The following is a 25,242-nucleotide window of genomic DNA, read 5'->3' as shown; positions in this document are numbered from 1 at the left end:
AATCAATATTTTTAAACATAAAAATTTCCTGCAAAGATTACTACCAGTTTGCTTGAAAATAGGTAGAATAGTAGTTGAATTTATCCACCGCCCTTGATGCGGGTCCATTATTAAGCCCTTGTAATTAATATATATTTATTTATTGGATTAGTCTCACCCGGTTATCTAAAATACAATCAATAATAATTGGAGTTATAAATAATTAAAATAAAAAATTGATCATGTTTTACCTACGTCATCAATCGGAATTACAAAGAGCGAATTAGGAAATGATAATTACCAAAAAACTTACTTAGAAAGAAAAAAAATAAAAATGTTAATTAATAGTAAACTTCACTCTGCACATTTTATAAATTTTTAGTGACTTTTTAATTGTAAATAACTTGAAAGTTATAATTAGGGAAAATGAAATGGATGAGGTGTGTAAAATGCGTATGAGCATGTGGCAACTTATGAAATGAAATCTAAACGACGCGTCACAACTTGAAAAGTAAAGTTCTCTTTCTTGTATAATACAAAAGTTAGTTACACATGTACAGGTGTTTTAAATGATCACGTGTGCTATCAGAGGCCTATCTAAAGACATAACACATATATCGTATTTTAACGAGTAGTTTTAAGGTCTAAGTGACATTGATATCGCTGTTTCAACATCAATTATCATTATAATTATTATAAATAGTTCTGTTTAAATATTTTTAGCCAGTCATGAAGATTGTGCTAGTGATTGTGATCATGATCTCGATTATTATTGTTATTATTATTATTATTATTATTATTATTATTATTATTATTATTATTATTATTATTATTATTATTATTATTATTATTATTATTATTATTGAGGAGTATTTAAGCGGGAATTAAAAAATCTTGGGTGCGTAAATTAAGCAGGGTCGCAGAGACCGCGAACCACGTTCTCTAATAAAACTAAGGGGACTTGTTCTAGAGAGTTTATTAAATTGGATAGAATGCGATGCGTAGGTCTATACGGCCGGATACACGGAGAATGAATCTCATCCAGTGGGAGGAAGTTTGAATTAACTTTATGCTTGTACGCTTTACTTCTCTCTCGGTGCCAAAAGACTCACCGATTATCGTTTTATTTAACAGTAATATTATTTTACTGTTCAAATCAACGATACTTTTGTATTTTAAAACTTTTATACAGCGCCCTCTGTTCTTTCATCAACTCTTTGGCCCTCAAAAACTAATGATTAATTTTATTAGATATTTAAAAAATATTTAAATCTCTAATTTTAAAGAATACTATGTTTTTATACTCTTGCCATGTTTAAGTCTTGATAAAAAAAATATTTGAAGTAATTAATAATTAAAAATTTAATATGGTTTGTAAAATAAAATTTGAGGTGAGATTAATAACCAAGATGGCGGACTTAAAGACTAAAATTGACCAAACTGTTAATTTTTTTCGATTTAAATTTATTTAGTATTTTTTTACTGTTTAAATTTAGGATACGCATAAACTATACCTATTTTTGAATTTTAAAACTTTAAATGGTTTTAGACAGCCCCCTCTGTTCTTTTAGTAACTAGCCAGTTCTCAAAAATTGGAGATTAATTTTATTAGGTAGTAAAAAAATAATTAAAGCTCTAACTTAAAAGAAGACTATATTTTTATATTCTTGCCATGTTTAAGTTTTGATTAAAAAATATTTTAAGTAATTGTTGATTTGGAATTAAATATGGTTTGTGAAATAAAATTTGAGGTGAGGTTAAAAACCAATATGACGGACTTTTGGAGACTAAAATTGAGCAAACTGTTAATTTTTTGTAATTTACAATGAAATTTGTTTAGATTTAATTTAATTTAGTGAAGAATATTAATTATAATTTACAATTAATGTTGTAAATATTTTTAATGACATTTGGATAGCATCAATGTCTTGACATGACCCGCCGTCGGAGATCGGCATGCTATGTAGGGGGAGTTGAGAGCCGTTTAAATCGTTTGACCTAACGATTTATACCACGCGACGAAGGGTCACGACTCGGTACATGCTACTTTTGATTAATTTTATATTATATCTTACATTTATAAGTTATTGAAGTACAAAATATCAAGAGTATATACTCCAGCCAAAAATACATTGTAAAAATAATAATTATAATTATTTAAGCTTATTTTTTAAATTAGTATATTCAAGTAATTTACAATTACAATTTTTTGTATTTAATATATATATATAATATTTAGTTAGTATGTACAATTATTATCCACGCTCGCATATTATGTCGACTACGCTGGGCTCCATCGGACTAGGCTCAAGGCACCGGTGGAAAGTGCTGCTAAGAATTTCTTCCAGTAGAAAATTTACGAGACTGAAATTATAAATAATTAATATTTAATTAATTAATTAATTAATTAATTAATTTATTTATTTATTTATTTATTTATTTATTTATTTATTGGATAATTGAAGAAAATTTTTTTAATTGTAATAATACTTTTCATCGGCGACAAATCGCCACAGATAGAGTTGCAGGTAATGAGTGTCCACTTGGATCTGCTGGAGCCCGTACTTGCTGAAAGTCCGCAGTCTTACGCACTCAAGAAAAGTCTAAATAATAATAATAAAATTTAATACTTGACAATATAATAAATAGTGACATTAAAGATAATCTGTAAATTTACGACGATTACGAATTAACGACAAAGTGAATAATGATGTTATTTTGTCATTGTGTCATAAAGTGCACCTGCATCTATTATGACATTATTTTATACATTATAATTTTTTAATAATTATTATTTTATCAAAAATTTTTTTTTAAATTAATTAAATTTACTCCAATATTTTACCTTTAAACTTATTTTAATAATCCCAGTTAAAATCGACGCTTTAGTAAACTGAACTGGAGCAAAAATTTCAATTCTTTCCGAGAACAACTTGTGAATATTACTAACAAGTGATGAATCAAGCTGACTGGGAGTGTACGATGACCAATTTGACCGATACTGTTGCCTCGAAACGCTAATACTGAAAAAAAAGCATTACTAAAATTACCCAGAAAAAGAATCATAAATACCTTCCAGAAAATCTCTATCATAAATAAATAAAATAAATTTTATATATATATATATATATATTTATAATTAAAAAAAAAAAAAAAAAAAAAAAAAAAAAAAACAACACCTGTGAGTTTTCCGACTACTGTCGCTGCTCCTATCAACCTGTCCATCATTATCATCATAGAGAACCGAAACTTGAGCATCAATGGCCGTGATGTCTTCAACGACGCGCTTCATAACAGCGCGAACAGTTCTGGGCTCAATGGTATGGAGCCAATCTCTTGTCTCAACAGACTTCCTGAGCATCTGTGAAACAGCCAGGCCTTGGAGCCTGACATAGTGATTCAGAAGATCCTGTCCAGCTCTGGCAAACTCTGCACAGATGTCTTTTTCAGAAGTGAGGGCGCTGATTGAAGCAGCGTAGGCTTCAACGTTGAACATGTCATCAGTGGTAGAAATTAAATAATGAATGCTGGTGTCTTTAAATTCAATGCACATCTTGCTGAGCAGCAGCAGCAGCGTCGCGGGATATTTAGGAACATCAGACCTGATGCAAAATCCGCTTGCGACAGCTGTCAGGTGATGAAGGAGTCCAACAATGAGCCCTTCTCGGACTTGTTCAACGCAGAAAGTCTCCAAGAATTGCGGCTTCAAGCTGAAGGACAAGTCAGACTGCAAAAAAGCCGCCAAGTCTTGAAGAATCCCTTTTATTTTTTCAATTGTCGGCATCAGGAGCATCGCCTGGAGCTCCGTCAGTCCTCCGTCGTTCTCAGAAGATATCTTGGCGGCCAAAGTCTGTCTGACCTTCGCCAAAGTTTCGTTTAAATGCTGTTTCAAGCTGTTCAAGTGACTCCGACACTGTTTTCTTCCCGCATTAATTACAATTTCTATTCCAGTGTTGGCAAAGTCTGCTTCGCTGCAGAGGATGTTCATCGCCTGGAGCCGACGGTAGAATCTGTCCAAGGCACGGACGAGAATCGCTGTGTCTGAAACACCCTCGACTCGCTTTTTTACCAGCTCAAAGTACTTGTTCATGTTGGATACCACAAATTTGTCCAGCCGAATCATCACATTGGCGTCCAAGTCGTCGATGTCAATGTCGTCGTCATTGCTGCGAGGCCTGTTGATGAACATGTCGTTGTAAGACGCGACTATTAAACTCAAGTCGCTGAGGTACCCGGAACTCCCGGCGTCTACGAACTCGATGATGTCGTTCTCGCACATGTCCTTCAAGCTTTCCAACTTTTCTGACAACCGATTGTCAGCGTGGGTCAGAAAGTCCTCGCACAAAGAATCTGCTGGCTCTTTTAGGCGCAACAGCAAGTCCACGCTCTCTGTTAGCGACTTTGTTGTCGCGTCTCGACCGTGGAATTGCATTCGTAGTTGGGTTTTTAGTTCTTCCACTATTTCTTCGCAATCTTTCTGGATTCCGTGGAAGGATGGCATGTGTCCATATTTGTTTAGCACTCGTTGAGCGCGTATGTAATCCTGTACGGCCTGAAATTGTTTATTTTCTTTTATTAAATTAATTAGCTCTAAAAAATTATTAAAAAAAAAAAAAAAATTTTTTTTAATATATTAAAAATTATATTACTTGAGCGTAATTTTCTTCATTCATTCGGTCTTTTAAATTACTAGGTAATTTAAATAAAAATTGCAAGCGTTTTAATAAAGCATGCACGGATGACAGTCTTGATATTTGCTGTCTTGTATCTTGGAGGGTTGATGATATTTGGTCGGAAAACTTGGTAATATTGTCCATATTTGTCGTCAGCGAATCCATGCTTTCTTCCATTTCTTTAAAATCGGTTTTCATCTGATAAAAAATTCAATAAATAATTGTAAAAAAAAATTCTTACATAATAAAATTATGACATTTAATTTTAATTTTTTTATAATCATTTAATTGTTATAAATATCTAAAAAAATTTTTATATCTTTCCATTCCAGTGTCATTGAATTATTTATTTTTTAAATAAAAAATTGTCAGATAATAATTAAATTTTATAAACATACCTTTCTAATAGTATCAGTAGCAGCAATAAATTTATTGTAATTTTCATAAACTAGCGTTTGCATTTCAGAGTGTAATACTTGGGTATTTCTTCTTATTTCTTCTTCATGATCCATAATTTGTTTAAGCCTATACTCCTTTAATAAAAATAATATTATTAATTAATTAATATTATTATTATGTAAAAAAAATAAATTCATAAACAAATAAAAAAATACCTTTGTCAATTTTTGTATATACAAATCTGGATCAAAGTGTGGTCCATTTATATCATAAACATTGCTCGAACTCTCCGCCATTTTTATTTATATTGTTGTCTTCCTTAATTATTAATAATTTTTCCAGGTAATTTATTCAAATTTGTTTTAAATAAAAAATAATATGACAGATGATGACAAATCATCACTCCGCCTCTGAAAAGTTGACAAAACAGCTGAGACTGATAAGTCTCGCCGCCTGCCGGAGAAATTTCAAACTAGTTCTTAATCGCCGCCAAAATTATTGTCCTCCATTTTATCTGCTTTAGTCTAGAAAATATCTTTCACATGTGACAAGTTAACCTCTACAATTTTTATAAACAAAAATCAAAAAAAAGTGCTTGCTATTTCTTTTTTTTAATTGTTTATGAAGTTATAAAAAAAATCAGGTGAGCTTTATTTATCATTATTTTTATACTTGGTGATAATTTTATCAGTGTCTGTGTTAATAAAATTTACAAACGGAGTGTTATCTTTTATAGCAAAACATGTGGTTGCAGAAATTACAAAATTTTCAGCTTATTTTGTTAAAAAAGAAGAAAAAAAAAAAATATTTTTTATTATAAATTTATGATTTAAAAAATTAAAAACAGCTGACTGTGGATTATTGATTTGTTTGTCAACACATAGCCTATTTTTAGGTGTTGTAAAATATTCGATAATACAATCTGAAAATTTTAATGATTTTTACAACAAAATTATTATAAAAAAAATTTTTTAAAAGTTGGTATAAAAAAATTACAAGTGTGAATTTTTAAATATTTTTTTCCAAGCTAAATTATTTGTCAGATGTTTTCAGATTTCAGCGCTGTACAAAAATGCCCACGTAGAAATTTTCACAAATTTTTCACGTGCATGATTTGTGAAGAAATTTATTGATGACTATTAGTTTCATTAACTAAAAGAGTCATTAACTAAAAATAACCGTTTATTATTTCAAGAGTCATAAAATATATCTACAGCTTGTTAAAAATATTTGGCCAAAGCTCTCAAGATATCGGAATCTTTTTTTAATTTTTTTTTAAGTGCCGATGATTATTCTCTTCAAAAGCTAGTTATTAATGGCCAAATTTGAGTAATTTAAACTGTTAGTTTTAAAATTTTGATTATCTCTATAAATCTGCTAATCTGAGAGTACGTAATTACTGAGATATTAAATTTTTTAATTACTCAAAATTATTTTTAAAAGGATTTATAATTTTTAATCATTGTACTTAAATTAATTGGTATTTAAAAAAATTTTTTTAACTCTTTAAAGTAATTTTTTTTTTTTTAATAACTCGCTATAAAAAATAATAATAATAATAATAATTATTATTATTATTATTATTATTATTATTTTTTTTTATTTTTTTTTTTTTTTATGCACTGATCATTTCTTAGTATTTAAAAAATTTTTTTAAATACTAAGAAATTTTTTTATCAGTGTGTCTGAAAAAAAAATAAATGTCACTGATCTTTAAAGAAATATTTTTATATTATTTAATGAATAAATAATTTATAACAAGAATAAAATAAGCGACAATATGTAATAATAAACCTTAAATAATATTACAGAAATGGCAAAGTCATCAACGGTGGTGAAAGAACCGCGGAAGCAGGGCTTCAACCGCTCAGGCCACAGCATGAACCCAGAGCGTTCAACGAAAGACCTGAAAGGTGTAGCCAAACCGCGTTCAAAAGGGACAATAAAGCGATTACAGATGTATCGCTGTCAAAAAGCCAAAAGAGATCGTTCAGGTAAAATAATAACGCCAGCTCCATTCCAGGGATGGAATAAGTCAGGTACGATGTCTCGAGTCGAGCCATCACCTCGTTGGTTCGGCAACTCCCGTGTGATATCCCAAAACGCGTTGCAGAAATTCCAAAGCGAGTTGGGCGCGGTGATGAAGAATCCTTACCAAGTAGTAATGAAACCAACGCAATTACCGATAACTTTGTTGGAGCAGAAAGCCGCTCAAGAGCGCTGCCACATATTGGACACGGAGAGTTTTCACACGGTGTTTGGTCCTAAAAAGCAGAGGAAACGCCCAAATTTACCTGTATCGTCCTATGATGAGATGCAGAAGCTAGTCGAGGAGAGGGAAGAAAAATACGACAAAGAAAAGGACCAGAAGGACTTTGACCTCATAAGACCCGATGATGGGATTCGAGATGCTCAACGTGATTGGGTTATGGGCGCAGGTCAAAGCAAAAGAATTTGGAATGAACTGTACAAGGTGATAGATTCATCAGATGTTATTTTACAAGTTTTAGATGCGCGTGATCCCTTGGGCACTCGATCGCCACCTGTGGAAAAATTCCTCAAGACAGACAAGCCTCACAAGCATTTAATCTTCATCCTGAATAAAGTGGACTTGGTGCCAACTTGGGTGACACAGCGGTGGGTTAAAATCCTTAGCAAGGAGTACCCAACTGTTGCGTTCCACGCCTCGCTAACCCACCCATTTGGCAAAGGCTCGCTGATAAATCTGCTCAGGCAGTTCGCCAAATTGCACATTGACAAACAGCAGATAAGTGTTGGGTTCATTGGGTACCCCAACACCGGAAAAAGCTCGATAATAAACACTCTGAGATCGAAAAATGTCTGCAAAGTCGCGCCCATTGCTGGAGAAACTAAGGTATGGCAGTATATAACACTGATGAAAAGAATTTATCTGATAGATTGTCCTGGAGTGGTCTATCCCTCTGCGGAGACTGACACCGAGAAGGTTCTCAAGGGAGTTGTCAGGGTTGAGCTGGTTAAAAATCCTGAGGACTACGTTGAGGCTGTTTTGGAACGCGTTAAGCCTGAGTATATCCAACGGACCTACAAAATTGACAAATGGACGGATCATAATGACTTTTTGGAGAAACTGGCGAACAAATGTGGGAAATTATTGAAGAAAGGCGAGCCTAATATTAACGTTGTTGCCCGCATGGTATTGAACGATTGGCAGCGTGGAAAGTTGCCGTACTTTGTCTCTCCCACAGCTGGAGCTGAACAACTTGAATCGCAACAGCAGGAGCTCAACCAGACATCTGAGCCAATTGGTGAAGAAACTACAACAGAGGCTCAGATCAATCCTGATATCGAAAGCCAATCCGGTATTTCGGATAATTCTAAAAATAGAAACTCCCTGGGCGATGCTGAGCAGCCAACAGCTGCTGAGAAATTACAGCCCTCTGTCTTGCAGGACTTTAGAAAAATTCGCGTAGCTCTTAGCTATGTTGGGGAAGATGTTCAAAAACTTGATACAGCTGAGTTAGGTAAAGGTGATTCCGTGAGCGAGTTGAGCTACTTGCAAACTCCCGCCGGGTCCGGGGACGAAGATGATAATAATGATGATGATGATAAAGCTGGAGATGAGAAAAAAGAAAAGTTAGAACTAGTTCTTGGCAAGGATGACGATCACATGTCAGAAATTGACCAAGGGAATGTTGAACTAGAAGACAATCTGATGCAAAGTGTTTTTGATGTTGTCTCTGAAGAGCAAGACTCCAGTGATGACGAAAATCCCAAAAGTAATAAGAAAACTAGTACTACTAACTGCTCAACTGCCAGCGGGGCTTTTCAAGTTTCTTCACTTGGAACTGACAACAAGAGCAACAATTTGACGAGTAAGCAACGACGGGGGATTGAACGTCAGCATAAGCGCAAGAAAATTGGCAGTAACTTTTATGAAGTTACTAATGTCAAAAATCGCAGGAGAAGGAGAGTTACAAAAGTTTAATTTTCGATTGTATTTATGTTTTTAAATAAAAAAAAATTCTGTTTAAAATTATTTAGAAAATTTATAATTTTTTTTTTTTTATATGACCTAGAAATTTTTTTAAATTTATTTTACTAGATTGCTTTGTAGTTTGTATTGAATTATTTAAATAGTGAACGGAGAATGGGCAATTATTTTTTTTTTTTTTTTATTGCAAAATATTATATTATGTTTTGTAATTTAAATAAATTTATGTAAATTACTGCTTGAATATATTTGAGAATAATTTATCAAACCTCGAAGGCTAAATGAAAAATAATTACTTATTTATATGTTTGTTGTATTCAAAATTAGTCATGGAATTTTAAAAGTGTTTCAACATTACGCACGAATGGATGTCGGTAAGGAAATAATTATGTTAATGCGGCAAAAAAAATTTTAAGGATTTCTAAAGTAAATTTCACTAAATATTTTCTCTGACATTTTTGAAAAGCATTTTGAAACCTTGTAATCTGCGATAAGAATCTTAAATTTTTTGCTTATTACGGTAATTCTAATTGAAAAGCTTAAAATTTTCAAAGAAAATTCACATACCTACTCTTAAAATTTTCCGTAAATCTATATTTTACTGGCTTTTTTTCTTCCTTAGGTAGTTTGCGAAAAATTCTAAGAAACATCTTGAATGTCTTTGTGGTCCTCATGGACCCTTAGTGTGTCTGAAAAATAAATCAGTTGCTTTAGAATTTTTTTTTTTTACAGCAAACTTTTTTTGCTTCTTCTCAATTTTAAGTGAAAATTAATTACGGAATTTTTAAATAAATTAGTGAATTTATTTTCCGTAAAAAATTAAATTTAGAGCTTGAAAAATTAAATTATACTGAAGAAACCATAGCGAGTTAAAAGTGGTTGAATTTTAGTTAAATCGAACTATTAGTCACATGGGTATTGATCGTTAACTTCAATTTACTGGATTTTTTTTCTGCCGCTTGGGAATTGAAAGCATGAAGAGGCAAAAATTTTACTTTAAACTTTCTAAAAGAAAAAAAAAAAAAAAAAAAAAAAAATAAGAAATTGCTTTTAATTAGTGCTAGAAAATTTTTGCAAAAATTTTCTTAATAATAAATAATTTATTTTTGGTACTAAAAATTAGCAGAGGTTGAAAAATTAATTTTTTTCAATAATTAAATTACAAATAAAGAATTTTTTAAATTTTCTCTTAAAAAAAAAAAAAAAAAATAAATAAATAAATATATTGTAAAAGAACGTTAAATTTATAAATTTATACTCTAATGACCCAATTTTTGGTTATTGCTGTTGGGTCTTTGAATAAATAAATAATTAATAACTTTATTTTTTGAAGACTTGCAAGCTACTAAAATTTACAATTTCGCTTGGTAGTTCTTTGCAAAGCCTTATTACACTCACCAAAAAATATTTTTCCAAGTAACTTGCAGTGAAAAGAGTTAGTTTTACTTCTAACTTAATAAACGTCGGCTAACTTTCGTATTATTGCTGATTTTAGTATCATTTTACTTCCACGCTACCTAATAATAATAATAATAATAATAATTAAAAAAAAAAAAAAAAAAAAAAAAAAACATTAATTATCGCAATAATGATATTATTGTAACAATATTTACTTTAAAAATCGATTAGAGCTGTGTAGCAGCTCTAGGATTGATAAAAAATGTTAATAAAGAAATGGCGCAGTAACTTCCGTCACTTGTAGGATGTGTTTGGTGGCCGTTAACGATTTTTCCCCTTCACTTTGGGTTTCCGCTATTAGAACCCTCTTACATTAGATTCCCGGCTAGCCCCAATCGTAATGGCATCGCTCTTTTCGGAATTAGGTAACAAGGGGGTTGGCCAATGCCACATCAACTACTCGTGGAAAAGACCGTACGCAGGAAAAGTTTGGCCTAAATATAAAATCTACGCAGTTGCTTTGCTATATCTAGTCGGTCTCGCGAACGTCGAAGCGAATTGGATTTCATCGGCCCCTTCCACATGTACATAAATATACATACGTAGATGCGTGTATGGAAAAGCCATCTGGTCGATGCCGTATCCGGTTTGGCGAAGAAAAATAAAGAAAAGCCTGGGGAAAAATATGTGCCTGTATCTGTATATATACATATATAGCCAGACCCTCGGCAATTTTTCACAATCCAAAATCCCGTAGCACAAAGCCAGACAATAAAATCCTGAAAATAAAATTCACAAAAGCTTTAATGTACCTTCTATTCGCAAAATGTTGCTTTTCTTTTTTTAAAAAATACTTGCCTTGAAAAATTAAATAAAATTCCGAACACAAAAGACTGCAAATAGTGAATTTTAAAAAATGCCATTCTTGGATTTTTATGATGTAAATTTTTTTTTAAGTTACTTCTTGATTGGAGCAGCTGAAAATAATTATTTTACCTAAAAAAAAAAAAAAAAAATATTTTTTTAATAAATATTGATTTTAATATTTTTTGATAATGTTTTTTTAAAATAAAAAATTAAAATAGCAGATATTTAATCATTTTAAAAATTTTTTTAAGAAATAAATTACTGCAAAAAAAAAATTGACAGAAATTTTAAAAATTAAAAAATGCAATTTAAAAAAAAAAATAAAAAATGAAATAGATTATTATATTAAGACGTTGAAAAAATTTTCTGTAAAACTACCTTAAATTCGCTAAATATTCTCTGGTGCATCAATAAACCGGAGGCTCATAAACGAGAGCTTAACAAAGAATAAAAATGAAGAAAAAAAAATATTCCTTGTAGTTAAACTTTTCGCGACTGTCTGTCGGTATCAGATCTAGCTGTAATCCTTTTTTTGTTGCTTTTTTTTTTTATCTTTTTTACGGGATCCCTCTGTGTATACAAAGCAAGGGGATGTAGGCGAGCATAAAAAAATGGACAGTGACCCGTTATACAGGTATACGAGGGAGTAACAACAACGGTGAGGATTTTTCGCCGGCTATAGGCGCCGAGTGTGGGAACACTAAAATTCAATCCCCTTGCATCTACGATCTATCTTCTATCCTTTCTTCGCAAGCTAAAATATAAATATAAATTTATACCTAAATATAAGGGTGAGACTCGCCCTCGAGCTCCAAGGACTTGACTCACACATGGATACGATCATAATACACCCATATGCTTTTTGGCTTTATCCAGTATCGCTCCGAGCTGCAGGTATACGTTGTTATTCATTTATTAATGTTATAAATAATCGTTTGACCTGCCTACGTATGATGTTATCGTGGAAAAGACACAGGCCTAGTTTAGCCTGAAAAAAAATAATTTTATTATTCTGTTTTCTTTATTTCCAGTGGCGTTTAATTTATAAATTATATATTATATTTAAGAAAAAAAAAAAAAAAAAAAAAAATACGGAAATGTTTATGGGAACAAAGAAAGGAAATATTCCTGAATACATAATTCTTGCGCAATTGACTTAAAAGTCAAAAAGCATTTTCTTTGTTCGAACAAAACTAATCCTGAGCAGCATAGAAGATTGCCGTTGCAGTGGGATCACGCAGAGATCGGATATCGTTAAGCACAAGTGGATGTCTGAATGTATATAGTGTACAAGAGCCAAAACTATAAGGATTAGAATGAACCCAAGCGAGACAAAATTAGAGACTACCAGATACTGACGAATATATGGAATAGAAGGAAAAAAATATAAAAAACGTGGGTAAAAAATAGAAGAAGTATAATACTTACTTACGCTAGAAAATAAGAGAAGAAGTAGAAGAAGTAGAAGAAGAAGAAGAAGAAGAAGAAGAAGAGTCCTCTCAGCTGCAAGCTAGTTGGTATGCTGGAAACAGAGGGTGACCTGTCCTTTTTTTTTTTCTTCTCTGTCCTTCTTCCACAACGGCTTGCTCGACCGCCTTGATGCCTTCACTTTAAAATAGCCGGTACTTTGCTATAAAAAAAAAAAAAAAAAAAAAAAAAAACACAAAAAACACAAAAAAATCATCAACTAAGATTGCCTACAATTTTTACGACGCACTGCGCTTTCCCGCTTCCCCTTTTTTTATTTTATACTATTTTATTCCGTGACTGGTATGTACACCCTTACCAATTTGAGGCTCGTCTTCCTCTCACCTCTCGTTTCCTCCGACTTTTTTTCTTTTTTTTTTTTTTTTTTTTTGGTCTGCAATCGGTTTTTTCTTCTTCTTCGCCTGATTTAGGTACAATACTATACTTTTTAATTTTTGGAGTACAAAAGATCCGGAGCATAAAAAAAGTAATCCGAAAAATCTAGCACCTGTTACCCTGGTACAATTACATTATTATGTATAATCGGTATTATTTTCGGATATGAATAACAAACTTTCACCAATTGCGTAGTTACCCTTTTCAAATTGCGATCTTTTGAAGAAATAATCTAAACAATGGGACAAATAAAATAATTGAGGATCAAATTCGCATAACGGTAAGTTCAGTTCTTTTATTGGAGATTTAATTATCTACTTACTTATTTTTTGGATTGTTTATTTTTTTTTTTTTTTTTTTTTTTTTTTTTTTTCCTACGCAGTGGCCCACTTTTATACTCAATGCGATTATTTATTCATTTGGTGATGAAAGGTTTTATGAAACGTCATCCGATGTGAAAATATGGAGGTTTTCTAACAGCTGTTTTACGCAAGAAAGAACAGTTAATCAAGAAATAATCTAGGAGCCTTTTTCTTTCCACTTGTATATTCTGAAAATTAAATTAATAATTTTTAAGTATTTTATACAATTTTTATTTTTATTTTAATAAATTATTATTACAATTTTTTAATTTTCTTTAACAAAAAAATTATTTTTAAAAAATTGCATTTTTAATTTATTAAAATTTCTACATGTCAATTTTTTACTTATTTTTTTTTTATTGTAATTTATTTATTCTAAATAAATATTTTTATTTTTCAGACCACGGCTTGTTGTTTTGATCATAAGTATCACCAAATAAAAAAGAATGAGTCATTACACGAACATCGTTTTGGAACAAAATCTAAAAATCAATAGCTTTAATCAAAATGGCAGATGTAATTAAAAAAAGAAAGTTCCCCTTATTGAATTATTAACAAAATTTTTCCATGAAAATTAATTTAGCATTTTAATTTATTAAAATTTTTTTTTTTGCTATAATTTATTTGTTAAAAAAAAAAAAAATTAAAACAATTGTGAAGTGACAGTTATTTTTTTTTTTTAACCAATAAATTGGAGCAAAAAAAAATTGACATGTAAAAATAAAAAATTTAATTAAATATTAATTAAAAAGAAACCGGAAAAGAATAAAATAAATAATTACGACCAAAGTACCATTTAAGATAACAGAATGTCGCCCAATAAATATATAAATGAATAAAATAAAATAATTACAATAGGAATTTATAAATAAATAACTAAATATATTATTTAGTAGTTTCCGTTAAAAGGAATAGAAGTAAAAATAAACTTTTGGTGGGCAGTAACCTCAATTTTGTTGTATTATCGCTGCGCCAGAGTCAAAAACATTGAACCGATTGCAATAAAAAATGTATAAGCTAGAAGTGAAACTAGAAAACTCGGCCCGGATGGAGTTTTATTAACATTACATTATACGCTGGCAATCCAAAGTACAAGTGAGAGGTTAAAAAACTAAATAAAAAGCAGCAGCAGCAGCAGCAGCAGCAGCAAGACGTTGAGGATGAAGAAGCATCGGAGGAAGGGCGTGGGCTTATCTGCGTTAGAAGAGCATTAGTTCGGCTAGCAAACCGGTCTCTATCCAATAATATTTCCCTCTTACTCGTATCGTCGATGTCGGTCCTACGGTAAAGCTACCAGCTAGGGACAGGAATGTCGAAGACTATGCTAGGCCTAACCGCGATGTTGCCACACGCATGCACAACATATGTTACGCTCGAAAACTGCATTGGCTTTGTACCTCTCTATAGATCTATACTATATATACGGGCTTAACTTTATTTTATACGTGGCAAACTCTCACGACCGCGCCCAAAAGTTTGGCCCAAAAATTCATCCAGAGTCAAAGACCCCAAATGCTAGTCAACACTGTCAAGTCGCCATTGGATTTGTTCCACTTCTTGTATCACTTTTTGTGCAGCTAAAAATAATATTGTAGGTTAATTGCTGCTAGATTATATCGCTTCACTATTTTTTTATTACTTACTTGATAATAAATTCCAAAATTTTAGTAAATTTATTTTTTGCCAGGCACTGCAAAAAAAAAATTGTAAGTTTTTAATCTTTCGAAAAATTATAACCTTAAAATTAGACAAGTGCAATGAATGAGTGTGTGGACTCAAAGTCGGTTTTTATTTCTCAATTTTCCTTTGCTTAAGCAGTAGAATTTAATATATAAATAAAATATTATAAATTTTGCAGTTTATTAGTCACGTAGATATAGTAAAAGATGTTTTTATATAGTTATTAATGTATGTTGTTATGAAAAAGTCTACAGGGCAGTTTCCACTGCTATATATACATTGAAATAAATATCTATCTATATATAACCTTAAAATTGGCAATAATTTTTTAACCAGCAAATTTCTTCCTAAATAAAAAATTACATTTTTTATTTTTACATGTTAATTTTTTTTTTGCTCCAATTTATTGGTTAAAAAAAAAAAAATAACTGTCACTTCACAATTGTTTTAATTTTTTTTTTTTAACAAATAAATTATAGCAAAAAAAATTTTTTAATTAAAAACGCCAACTTAAGTATTGTTAAAAAAAATATAATATAATAAATAAATACTATCACTTAAAATTTCTCCAGGCAAATTTTTCCATACTCCTGCAAGAGTTTTCCAAATAGAAAGTAAAAAATTACCATAAATTACTATTAAAAAATAATTAGAATAAAAAAGTAAGTATGAAACCCAACAGAATTAGAGTTAGTAAACAAAACAGTAACTTTGTTTTTATTTTTAGGTCAGCAAAGTTAGGCAAAGGCAAGAGTCCGTTGGAAAAGCAGCTAAAAGGAAACAATAGAAAAGCACCCCAGTCTTATTATTGAAGACAGGTAGAACATTGATCGCAAGAACCTGCTGTTGGTTGGTCAATGGCCTTCGAATGCAGTCAACTTGAAGAGGATTTTATTAAAGCTAAAGCTAAAGAAGAAACACGGTCCAGCCGCCCTGTACCGATCAGAGCTCTGGGACCCAAAAGATTTTTGACTTAACTCCGAAATAGAAGAACCTGTTCCCTTTTTATCACAGAATTGATCCCATCCTCCCCCCGAAATGATCCGTTCATCGGATTATAAACAACATACGGCTTTTAATTTTCTTTTCTCTTTTTTGTCCGTATTTTTTATTATTATTATCATCATTATTTTTAATATACACGGCATAGACATTTATAATATGCGTTTATTTAATTACCAGCTAGGTAAAAATATTACTAAATATTTTTAAGGTACACGTGTGCAGTCGTTGAACTTTAGGCCACTATCATTTATAGACACGGAACGAGATATGAAAATCACATAAATAAATGTGTGTATATTAAAATAATAATAATAATAGTTACATAGAGGAAGAAAATGTTTGTTAAAGATAGTGCAGAATGATTTTTATTTGTTAAAAAGGAAACTATTTTTATTTTATTTATTCTTACCAGAGAATGCTTCGTTGTGAATTTTATTTATTCTTTTGTATCTTTAAGGCAATTTTTCTTGGCTATAAGTCATAGATATTTCACGAGAGATAGAGAACAAGATAGACGGAAAAAAGAAAATTTAAGATCGTAGACAGACCGTTATTATATAAAAAGGCTCCACTACTCGCTGAGGGGACTCAGGTGGTTCCGCAGTTGCGAGGGTGAGAAAAAAAATTCACACAGTGGATGGGCATATTTTTTTTTTTTTTTCTTCATCCCACCTGCCTTATTTTATTCGTTTCTTTTGGGATTATTTATCAATTCTATTTCTTGAGTGATTTATAGAATATAAAAAATTTTTTTATGACATTAAATTTAGCTGACAATTGATAATTTTTTAATTTTGTTTAACGAATAAATTTTTTTTCTCGTAATTTATTTGTTATAAAAATTATTAAATATTTGCTAAATTAATTTTCATTAATTAAAAACATCAAAGTTAGCAATAACTTGATTATTTTAAAAAATTTTTTTAACAAATAAATTTGCTCCAAAAAATAATTTTTTGCCATAATTTATTTTTTACAAAAATTATCAAATTAATTTTAGTTCTTTTTTTTTTATAATCATATTTTAGAGTTTTATTAATTTGATAAAATTATTTTGTTCTATTCAATTAGTAATTTTATTTTAAACAATACTATTTACTGACGTCACATAAAGGTAATTAGGACAATACGCAAAAGATGATAAAAAATTATCAAAATTACTGTAATCTATAGATTTCGACATATTAACGGTTGTCGAAATATATGTATTAGTAAATTTTATTACTACGTTCAACGAAATAAAATAATAAGCGCATTAAACTCGAGTAAATAAATAAAACCTTACCAAGAACATTATTAAGTTTTAATAGTCTTTTTTTTAAATTAATTTTTTTTTAATTTCAATGCAATTAATTGAATTAAAATGTTTTTTTTTTTTTTTTTTTTTTTCTCAAATTAAATTTACAATATTTAAAATATAAATATTAATTTTAATAATTTTTTTTTTTTTTTATCTTTATACTGTACAATCTCAAGATATTTATTATCGCGCACAAATATGAAAAACTATTTTGTTATAAATACAAAGCAATATAATTCTATTTATAAGATAAATATAAAAAAGAAAATTTACAATCACGCAGAAAAAAAAGTAATAATTTTCAGTTCTCAATAACAAAAGTATTAAATTTTATAACAATAATTAATGCCATTAAAATTAATTATTAATAAAGCTGTTAAAACAAATACTAGTGCTCATCCGACAAATTGATTAATCTACTCAATACAATAAAATCTACTAAAATATTTATGACAACTGGATATATTGTTTTAAAATTTTAATTATTCCTGCAGTTAAAATAGGTCAATAGCATCGATAAACTCAATCGAGTATTAAAAATATTTTTTTTTTTTTCAAGACTAACTCAGAAAAAAACTCTAAAAATTTATTAAAAATTATCTAGCTTGTAAATTATAATTAAAAAAAAAAAAGAAAAAAAAATTACACTATTTAACAAAGTAATTACCACCGTAGCTAAAAATCTAAAAATAATTTTTTTTCCTTTACCTTTAAGCAGTGAAAAAGCAATGTGTCCGTGAATTAAGTAGTTAGCAAAAATAATTCGCCAGACGCGCGAATTTTTTGTTTTATTTTTCAGCACGGGGCCGACTACAGAGAGGTTCCGCTACTGCTGGCCATGCATTTTCGTAGTCGTTATATGGTTTTAAAAAAATTTAACACGCATCAAGCGAAAAGAATGCTCGCTCTATACATTCAAGCGATTATCCCGTGTGATAAGGAAAAGTCTAATGTAGTAACTTTTGAATTTTTTTTTTATCTGTGCCTAATTTTTTTCCTTTTTGTTATTTCCAGTCCAACTGAGCAAGCGAACTAAAAAATAAAAGCAAAAAGTCATTATTATTACATTTACAATTACCCAACATACTTATACATACATACTAATTTGTAAATACATATACATTGAAAAAAAAATTAAATTATACACACAATGTTTGCATTCTCTATTATATTTATCTTATAAATTATTATACCTCTATCTGTTAGATGATTACGCAATAAAATCCACAGCGATTAGCGTGAACTTGAAACTTGAGCAAAATAAAAAAAATATATACTTGCTCTTGTGTGTGTGTATATATATATATATATATATATATATATATATATATATATATATATATATATATGTATTAAATGAGATGATTAAAACCACGTAGAGGGTATCGACGTGTGGGTAGCCATACTTTGAAAATAACACATTCAGCTTGGCAGAATAACAAAATTCTTCTGTTGGTATATTAAGTTTAGTTCTTTTGCGTATTCTCATAAATACGGGCGAATTCCTAAAATATATATAAGATTATATTATATTATTGTCTCTCTTTAAAGCCATAATATATATATTTAGATTTTTTTTCCTCTCATTTCTTTTGGTTTAGTCGCCTGACGGGTTTTTACCAGCCTATTTCTATTCTACTCCCTCCATAGAGTTTCCCAAAGTCGCATCATATCGCACACTCACACACTTACACTCCAAATCAACAGCCGTGGAGCCTGGATGAAAAAGCAAATCCAACTGCCCAAGAATCAAATACGGATAACGGGAGCTGAAATTTAAAAAAAATTTTTTTTTTATTAATAATTTTGGGAAGAAAAAAATTTTTTTTTAATTTGGTCAATAGATTAATTGGTTTTCTTAAATTGGAAAATAATTATTTTCTAATGGCTAGACAGTTTCTTCTTTTCATAGATTTTCGCACAGGATGATATTAGTCGGTGGGATTTCTAAGCGGATACCTAGAAGTAAATAACAATCCCGAAGAAGGGGAGAAGAAGAAATACTGAAAATAGCAGACTTGTTTTTGTGTTCGAAGAAAAGAATCTTTTAGTGTAAGAAATTTGGCGTAAGTTTTTTGTAAAATTTACGGGGGATTATTTAGAGTTTTTTTCTTTGAGAAAAAATTTATTTTTTATTAAGAAAAAAAATAAAATTTCTTTTTAAAAAAAAAAAAAAAAATACTCCAAATTTTTAAATTTTAATAAAAATTAAAAAAATAAAAAAAAAAAAAAAAAAACTCCAATTTAAAAAATTTTGGCATTCTAAAAAATTCCCCTTTACAATAAAATATTCTCAAAGACGTAAATTAAAAAGCCAAGAAGTATCTTAGCAGATACCAGCAAAAGGGAAAAACAAACCGGGGCTAGATGACGTAGCCTCGAGTATAAACCGTGCATCAGCTTGATGATCTAACAGCATGAAAACCTATAAAAAAAAAAAAGAGAGACGGTAACTGGTGAGTTAAGATTGGGTGGGCCAGAAGAGCACAACAAGCTTGAGCATAATCCAAGCAAGAGTTTGAAGTTGAAGGGCAAATAGGGACGGAATATTGGCCGAGGACTGCGTGGATTGGCCGATCCATCGTGTCATTTTCTAGCGTCATTATTACTGGCGACGGCGAGCTGGGGTTTCCGTGCTCCTAAGCGAGAAGAAAACTCTCCTATTCGCTGTCGTGTGTGCTGATCGAGTTAGCCTTCTCTCTCTACTAGATCCACCAACAGCCAACAACACAGCAGAAGTCCGCGAGAGTGGGGCATATTTTCGATCCGATCTAAGAAAAACACGCGTCATCTCTTTCTTCTGGAGCGAGAATTTGGGCACCCCTGCCCCGGAAAAGCGGTCGATGCACTCGCTCTCCACTACCAGCAATAAAGAAAATAAAATAAATTTGTAACAAACTGTACCTTGAATTCTGCAGCAATCAAGTATTGCTGCAGCAAAGGGAAGAATATGTATAACCTTACACGACTTGTAGTCATCTTCCTGAAGGTCTTCAGCACCATACTGCAGCAAGTTGTCACTTATCACATTTTGGCGACTTGGTTGGGCGACAATTGGAGGCTGGATCCTGGAAAAATTAAAATTCAGCAAATTTATATGATTTACGAATTGAAGAAATATCCTAGAGCCCTAATGTAGTGGGGATATGTCTCTCCGCTCGACCTTCTTTTAAAATTCATGCGTGTGTTTTATACCGATAGTCATAGACATTGCCTAGCATAAAATATAATATAATATAATATAATATAATAGTAATAGCTCACCAGATATATTTATATGGACATATATGTGTTGCGTGCGTAACATAAGTGAATTGAAAAAATTAAGTGCGTGTTTGTGTATTTCCCTGCCCCCTACATCTGAAAATTAAAAGTAACGCTGTAGGTACCGATCACCCACACAGAAAAATTCTGTTCGTGTGTCTGTTGATGGTTAATACATATTCTTCTTCTTTTTCTAATGCACTTTTACGAGCAATACTGGCTATCTCGCTCCTTGTGTTTCATAGATTGCCATCCCCAAAAAAATAACTCACGCGCAATGTCCCAGCCCTCTCTCTTTTAACATTTCCTCAATGTGGCATTTAAGTTTTAGACGTTATTCGCGTTAGAAGTCTATTTCACTAGTATTTTTTAACCGCCTAACGTCGCGAGACATTGTTGGGTTTTTTTTTTTTTTTTTTTTTTTTTTTTTTTTGTGGATAAAAACATACGCCGATTTTGTTTTTTTAGTTCTGTGTTATTTTTATCTGGAAAAACATTTTTATTAATATTAATTTAAAAAATAAAAATAAAAAAAAAAAAAAAAAAAAACAAAACAAGATGATTAATTTTATTTAACAGTGGTGAATTTGTTTACCTTTAAACTATTGTTATTTTATTTTTTTAAAATGTAATTTAATTGTTAAATTGTGTAATATAATAAAAGCTCCAACAGTGATACTATTATTGTTATTATAATCGACTTCCTGGTTTGTTCGCGCACTTGTTTGCTTGTTTTTAATCGCAACTTACGTCATCTTCAGTGTTTGGACCTTGAAATTTTTGGCTCGTGGAATTACGCATCGGGGACTTACGGTTGGCATTGAATTATCACGTGAGATTAAATTACGCTTCTGCGCAGATTATTAACACTGAATTTTGCGGCATTTATTATTTATAATTATCTATAAACAATAAAAAAAAAAAAAAAAAAAAATACTTTGTATTAATATACATGGAAAAATTAATCAAATGATAAAAAATAATTTAATTAGTGTAAAATAATATTTAATTACCTTCAATTTTATAAGTTGAAAATTCTTATCTTAATGACTGATGCTAATATACCAAAGTAGGATTCGGGTATTGATACATTTTTTTAATTTTTTCTTCATGATAATAATTGTAATTAATGTCATTAAGCGTATCGCCAAATAACGGCCTTGTTAAATCATTTAATTAGTCTATAATAATAAAAATTTTTTTTATTCATTAGATCTAATTACTTTTAGCTGACTAAGTTTTGGTTATCGTTTACAATTATTATTTTTTATCGCACTTAAATTTAGTCAGTTAAAAAAATTTTTTTAGCAAAATTTAATTTTATTAAAAAAAAAAAATTTTTTTTTAATTAAATTAAAACATTATTAAACGTCTAATTAAAAATATTTTTTAATAAAATCAGCTGACAATGAAACTAAAATTGAAAGCACTTGAAAAAAAATTTTTTTTAGTATTTATTTTTTTTAATTAAATTAAAAAATGTCTAATTAAAAATATTTTTTACCTTATAGATATAATCAGCTGATAGAAACAATGGGATCAACAGAGCAGCATTACTGTTTACGATGGAACAACCACAAATCAAACATGATGACAGTTTTCCAAGAGCTGTACTACGACGGTACCCTGACCGACGTCACAATAGGTTTGTCAGATGGATTGCTGGTGGAATGTCACAAGCTGGTGCTAGCAGCTTGTTCTCCATACTTCAGAAAAATTCTGCAAAATATAAACCGACCTCGGGCATTAATCCTGGTCAATGTAAAGTACTACCAGATGAAAGCGCTGCTGCGATTTATGTACCACGGAGAGGTGACGATTTCTTCAGAAGAAATGCCGGAGCTGCTGCAAATAGCGAATTATTTAAAAATAAAAGGATTAGTGGAGGGAGCAGACATACCTGACTCGTCTCTGAGATCATCCTCGTCGATCGAGCAGACCCAGCATCCCCTGAAGCAGTCGCAGTCGGAGGATCATCATCATCAACAGCAACGTCGGTCCCGCCGTGATCGACACGCGAGTCTTTCCCCTCCGCCGATCAGCCGCAGCCACCCGAACTACCTGCCCAGCATGGACCGGAATGGAAGTATTGATTACATGTCGCCGCCACACTCCACCAGCTCGCCCTACTACGTCCATCACAAGACCTCGCCCGGACGCAGCTACGATGAACGGTTTCCTGGAGTCAACGCCTGGAATCTTCACTACGGGCCCCACTTTGCTGCTTCTTTCAATGGATCCTCAGTCTCTGCTCACCACTCGCAGCTATTACCGGCTGCCTACGACGAAATGGCCCTTTGCAAGAGCAAAATGCAGAACCTCAACATGGGCCGTGATACTCCAATCCTGAGAACTGTTCTTGGGCAGGGCAATACTGATAGCTCTAAAGCTGCGTCGCTTCTTCATCCGGATAATCAGGAGTACAAGAGTCCCAGCAGTCGATCTGCTGGTGACCTTACGGATAACAAGCGCAACGGCGGTGGTAGATCACAAAATATCAGTCCTTATGATCCAGCTGCTCGTGATACTGACAAAAAAACGAGTAAGGATTTTTTTATTGCTAGATTTATGGCGGGTTCAGAGAAAATTTGTTTTTAGGTTGTTTACTTGGATTTTATGAGACTGGAAATATTTGAGGGTTTTGTTTGGAGAAGATTGGGAGAATTTTTGAGATTTTATACTAAGATATTTTTTTTTAATAAATGTCATTTAATAAAAAGAATTTTTTTTTTTTTTTTTTTTTTTTTTTTTAAATAAAATAAATTATCAAAAATCATTGATAAAAAAATTGTAATTATTTACAAGTGGAGTCGACCTTATTTTTGGCCATATTTAGGTGAAAAATAAAAATTTTATTGTTCTGCTTGTAATTTTTAATTTTAAAATTACAAGCATTAAATTTTAATTTAAAAATTTTTACTTGTAATTTTATTTAAAAGTTTCTCAAAGTAAGGTTTTTTTTCTACTCCAAAAAATTAAAAAATGTCTTTTAATTTAATTATAATAATTTTTCTAATTTTTTTTTTTTTGAGTAATAAAAATCTAAAAAAATATTCATTCATTTTTTTCTGACAATTTTTTTTTTTTAAAAAAGGAGTTCGTACCAATGGTGACTCAACCCGCGAATGGAAACGCTACAAGCAGTACACAAAGGAGCATATAAATTCCGCGATCCAAGCTGTAAGAGACGGTATGAGCGCTTTGCAAGCAGCAAGAAGATTTGGAGTACCCTCACGAACGCTCTACGACAAAGTAAAGAAGATGGGAATCGCTAATTCAAGATCGATGCGCCGCAGCAGCAGCAGCAACAACAACAACAACAACAACAACAACAACAGCGGAGCCAGTTTTCCATACGGAATCGGCTGCAATAAAAACGGGAGCATTTACGCATCGCATTCTGAAAATGATTTCGCGAACAATTCAGGTGTCTCCGAGACCCCAGACACAAAAATTAAAGCTTCGTACGAAAAGAACATAGAAAATTCTGTCGACCGGGAGTCAGCGACGATGGAGCTGTCCCGGGTGACACCGAGTCCCAGCCCGAATCAGTCGGTCCACAGTGCTCGTCTTCCAGAAGCCGATGAGGATCAGGACCAGGTCGAAGATCTCTCGATGAGCAGTAAAAAGTCTGATATTCGTGTAATAGTATCTCCTGTCATCAAAGAAGAAAAAATCGATCCAGATAATTTTGGTAACAAATGATTGTAATTAGTTTTTAGACGAGAAGACTATCAACGCGGTTTATTATTAGGGAAAAAAATCCTTCAAATTATTTTATTATCATCAATATCATGATAAGACTGAGACCGCGTGCATACTTGTAATTTTAGAGACTGAGAAATATCTATCGCCGTTTTTTTTATTATAAAAACTTTTTTTTTTTTTAATTTTTCTTTTTCCAAAAAAAAAAAAAAATAATAAAGAAGCTCATATATTTTCTCAGGTCTAATTATCTCGGTAGATTTTTTATTTACGACTGAGCTTTAATATTTTACGTGGATAAAATAATTAAAGAAGATTATATATATATATATATATATATATATATATATATATTTATGAAGTAGATCATGTTATTGCGAATAATTATTAATCTTACTATTTTAGAAATCTAAAATTTATTGAAAGAAAACCTACGTAATTACATACGTAAAATAAAAAAAAAAAATTCTGTTAAAATTACCATAATTGGTATTTTAAACAATATTTATCTACGTAATTATTAAATACGTAAATGAAAAAAAAATCTTTTTGTTAAGATTACCGTAATTGTTATTTAAAATAATTTTTATTTTTGGAATTTTCGTATAATTTATCGTGTAATATTACTCGAGTTACGAAAAGTATGATTATAATAACGGCATAAAATGCTAAATAATTAAAAGACAATTATTAATGTTGAAAAAAAAAAAAAAAAAAAAAAAAAAAAAAAAAAAATATTGAGGAAAATGGTCGCTATTGAAATACTATTATTTT

The 25,242-nt window shown here is 30.8% G+C and overlaps 4 protein-coding genes and 1 long non-coding RNA gene across 26 annotated transcripts; 3 read left to right on the top strand and 2 right to left on the bottom strand.

Annotated features, from left to right (window-relative positions):
- Window positions 1-2,142: 2,142 nt before the first annotated feature.
- Vps51 (vacuolar protein sorting 51) lies at window positions 2,143-13,387 on the bottom strand. Of its 12 annotated transcripts, none has more exons than XM_074252212.1 (15): window positions 13,352-13,387; window positions 12,991-13,272; window positions 12,718-12,919; window positions 12,069-12,277; window positions 11,281-11,418; window positions 10,638-11,201; window positions 10,423-10,541; window positions 9,592-9,713; window positions 5,267-5,575; window positions 5,051-5,185; window positions 4,629-4,850; window positions 3,159-4,531; window positions 2,825-3,002; window positions 2,470-2,582; window positions 2,143-2,343 (listed from the first exon to the last, which is right to left on the bottom strand). In XM_074252212.1, exons 9-15 carry the CDS (start codon window positions 5,345-5,347, stop codon window positions 2,235-2,237), a joined length of 2,211 nt encoding a protein of 736 aa, XP_074108313.1. In that variant the 5' UTR covers window positions 5,348-5,575; window positions 9,592-9,713; window positions 10,423-10,541; window positions 10,638-11,201; window positions 11,281-11,418; window positions 12,069-12,277; window positions 12,718-12,919; window positions 12,991-13,272; window positions 13,352-13,387; the 3' UTR covers window positions 2,143-2,234. The 12 variants fall into 12 exon arrangements, with proteins under 12 accessions (XP_074108313.1, XP_074108315.1, XP_074108310.1 ...); XM_074252214.1 differs by having other exon boundaries at window positions 5,267-5,586; window positions 13,076-13,272; XM_074252209.1 differs by having other exon boundaries at window positions 13,076-13,272.
- On the top strand, window positions 5,550-9,066 carry Ns2 (nucleostemin 2). The gene is made up of 2 exons (XM_074252223.1): window positions 5,550-5,694; window positions 6,863-9,066. Exon 2 carries the CDS (start codon window positions 6,865-6,867, stop codon window positions 9,016-9,018), a length of 2,154 nt encoding a protein of 717 aa, XP_074108324.1. The 5' UTR covers window positions 5,550-5,694; window positions 6,863-6,864; the 3' UTR covers window positions 9,019-9,066.
- An 87-nt stretch (window positions 13,388-13,474) lies between the features above and the next one.
- Window positions 13,475-21,643, bottom strand: LOC141533369 (uncharacterized). Of its 7 annotated transcripts, XM_074252235.1 has the most exons (9): window positions 21,514-21,643; window positions 20,459-20,567; window positions 19,192-19,268; window positions 18,906-19,004; window positions 18,693-18,749; window positions 18,208-18,531; window positions 15,158-15,204; window positions 14,461-15,091; window positions 13,475-13,702 (listed from the first exon to the last, which is right to left on the bottom strand). In XM_074252235.1, exons 1-3 carry the CDS (start codon window positions 21,582-21,584, stop codon window positions 19,200-19,202), a joined length of 249 nt encoding a protein of 82 aa, XP_074108336.1. In that variant the 5' UTR covers window positions 21,585-21,643; the 3' UTR covers window positions 13,475-13,702; window positions 14,461-15,091; window positions 15,158-15,204; window positions 18,208-18,531; window positions 18,693-18,749; window positions 18,906-19,004; window positions 19,192-19,199. The 7 variants fall into 7 exon arrangements, with proteins under 7 accessions (XP_074108336.1, XP_074108332.1, XP_074108335.1 ...); XM_074252231.1 differs by having other exon boundaries at window positions 18,693-19,004; window positions 20,404-20,567; XM_074252234.1 differs by having other exon boundaries at window positions 18,693-19,004; window positions 19,184-19,268.
- Window positions 15,086-16,602, top strand: LOC141533371 (uncharacterized). Its single transcript, XR_012480255.1, has 3 exons — window positions 15,086-15,220; window positions 15,767-15,856; window positions 15,922-16,602. It is a non-coding gene; the product is annotated as an uncharacterized LOC141533371 (long non-coding RNA).
- LOC141533367 (uncharacterized) lies at window positions 20,863-24,728 on the top strand. Of its 5 annotated transcripts, none has more exons than XM_074252228.1 (3): window positions 20,863-20,880; window positions 22,275-23,305; window positions 23,858-24,727. In XM_074252228.1, the coding sequence occupies exons 2-3, from the start codon at window positions 22,297-22,299 to the stop codon at window positions 24,466-24,468; spliced, it is 1,620 nt and encodes a 539-aa protein (XP_074108329.1). In that variant the 5' UTR covers window positions 20,863-20,880; window positions 22,275-22,296; the 3' UTR covers window positions 24,469-24,727. The 5 variants fall into 5 exon arrangements, with proteins under 5 accessions (XP_074108329.1, XP_074108328.1, XP_074108326.1 ...); XM_074252227.1 differs by lacking the exon at window positions 20,863-20,880 and adding an exon at window positions 21,266-21,576 and having other exon boundaries at window positions 23,858-24,726; XM_074252225.1 differs by lacking the exon at window positions 20,863-20,880 and adding an exon at window positions 21,266-21,595 and having other exon boundaries at window positions 23,858-24,726.
- The last annotated feature ends 514 nt before the right edge of the window (window positions 24,729-25,242 follow it).

This window comes from Cotesia typhae, unplaced genomic scaffold (genome assembly GCF_013202065.1).
Source record: "Cotesia typhae breed Kobodo isofemale line unplaced genomic scaffold, CoteBio_Ctyphae contig_83, whole genome shotgun sequence".
Classification (NCBI taxonomy): domain Eukaryota; kingdom Metazoa; phylum Arthropoda; class Insecta; order Hymenoptera; family Braconidae; genus Cotesia; species Cotesia typhae.
The sequence above is the reverse complement of the archived record's forward strand: the minus strand, read 5'-3'. Positions and strand labels throughout refer to the sequence as shown.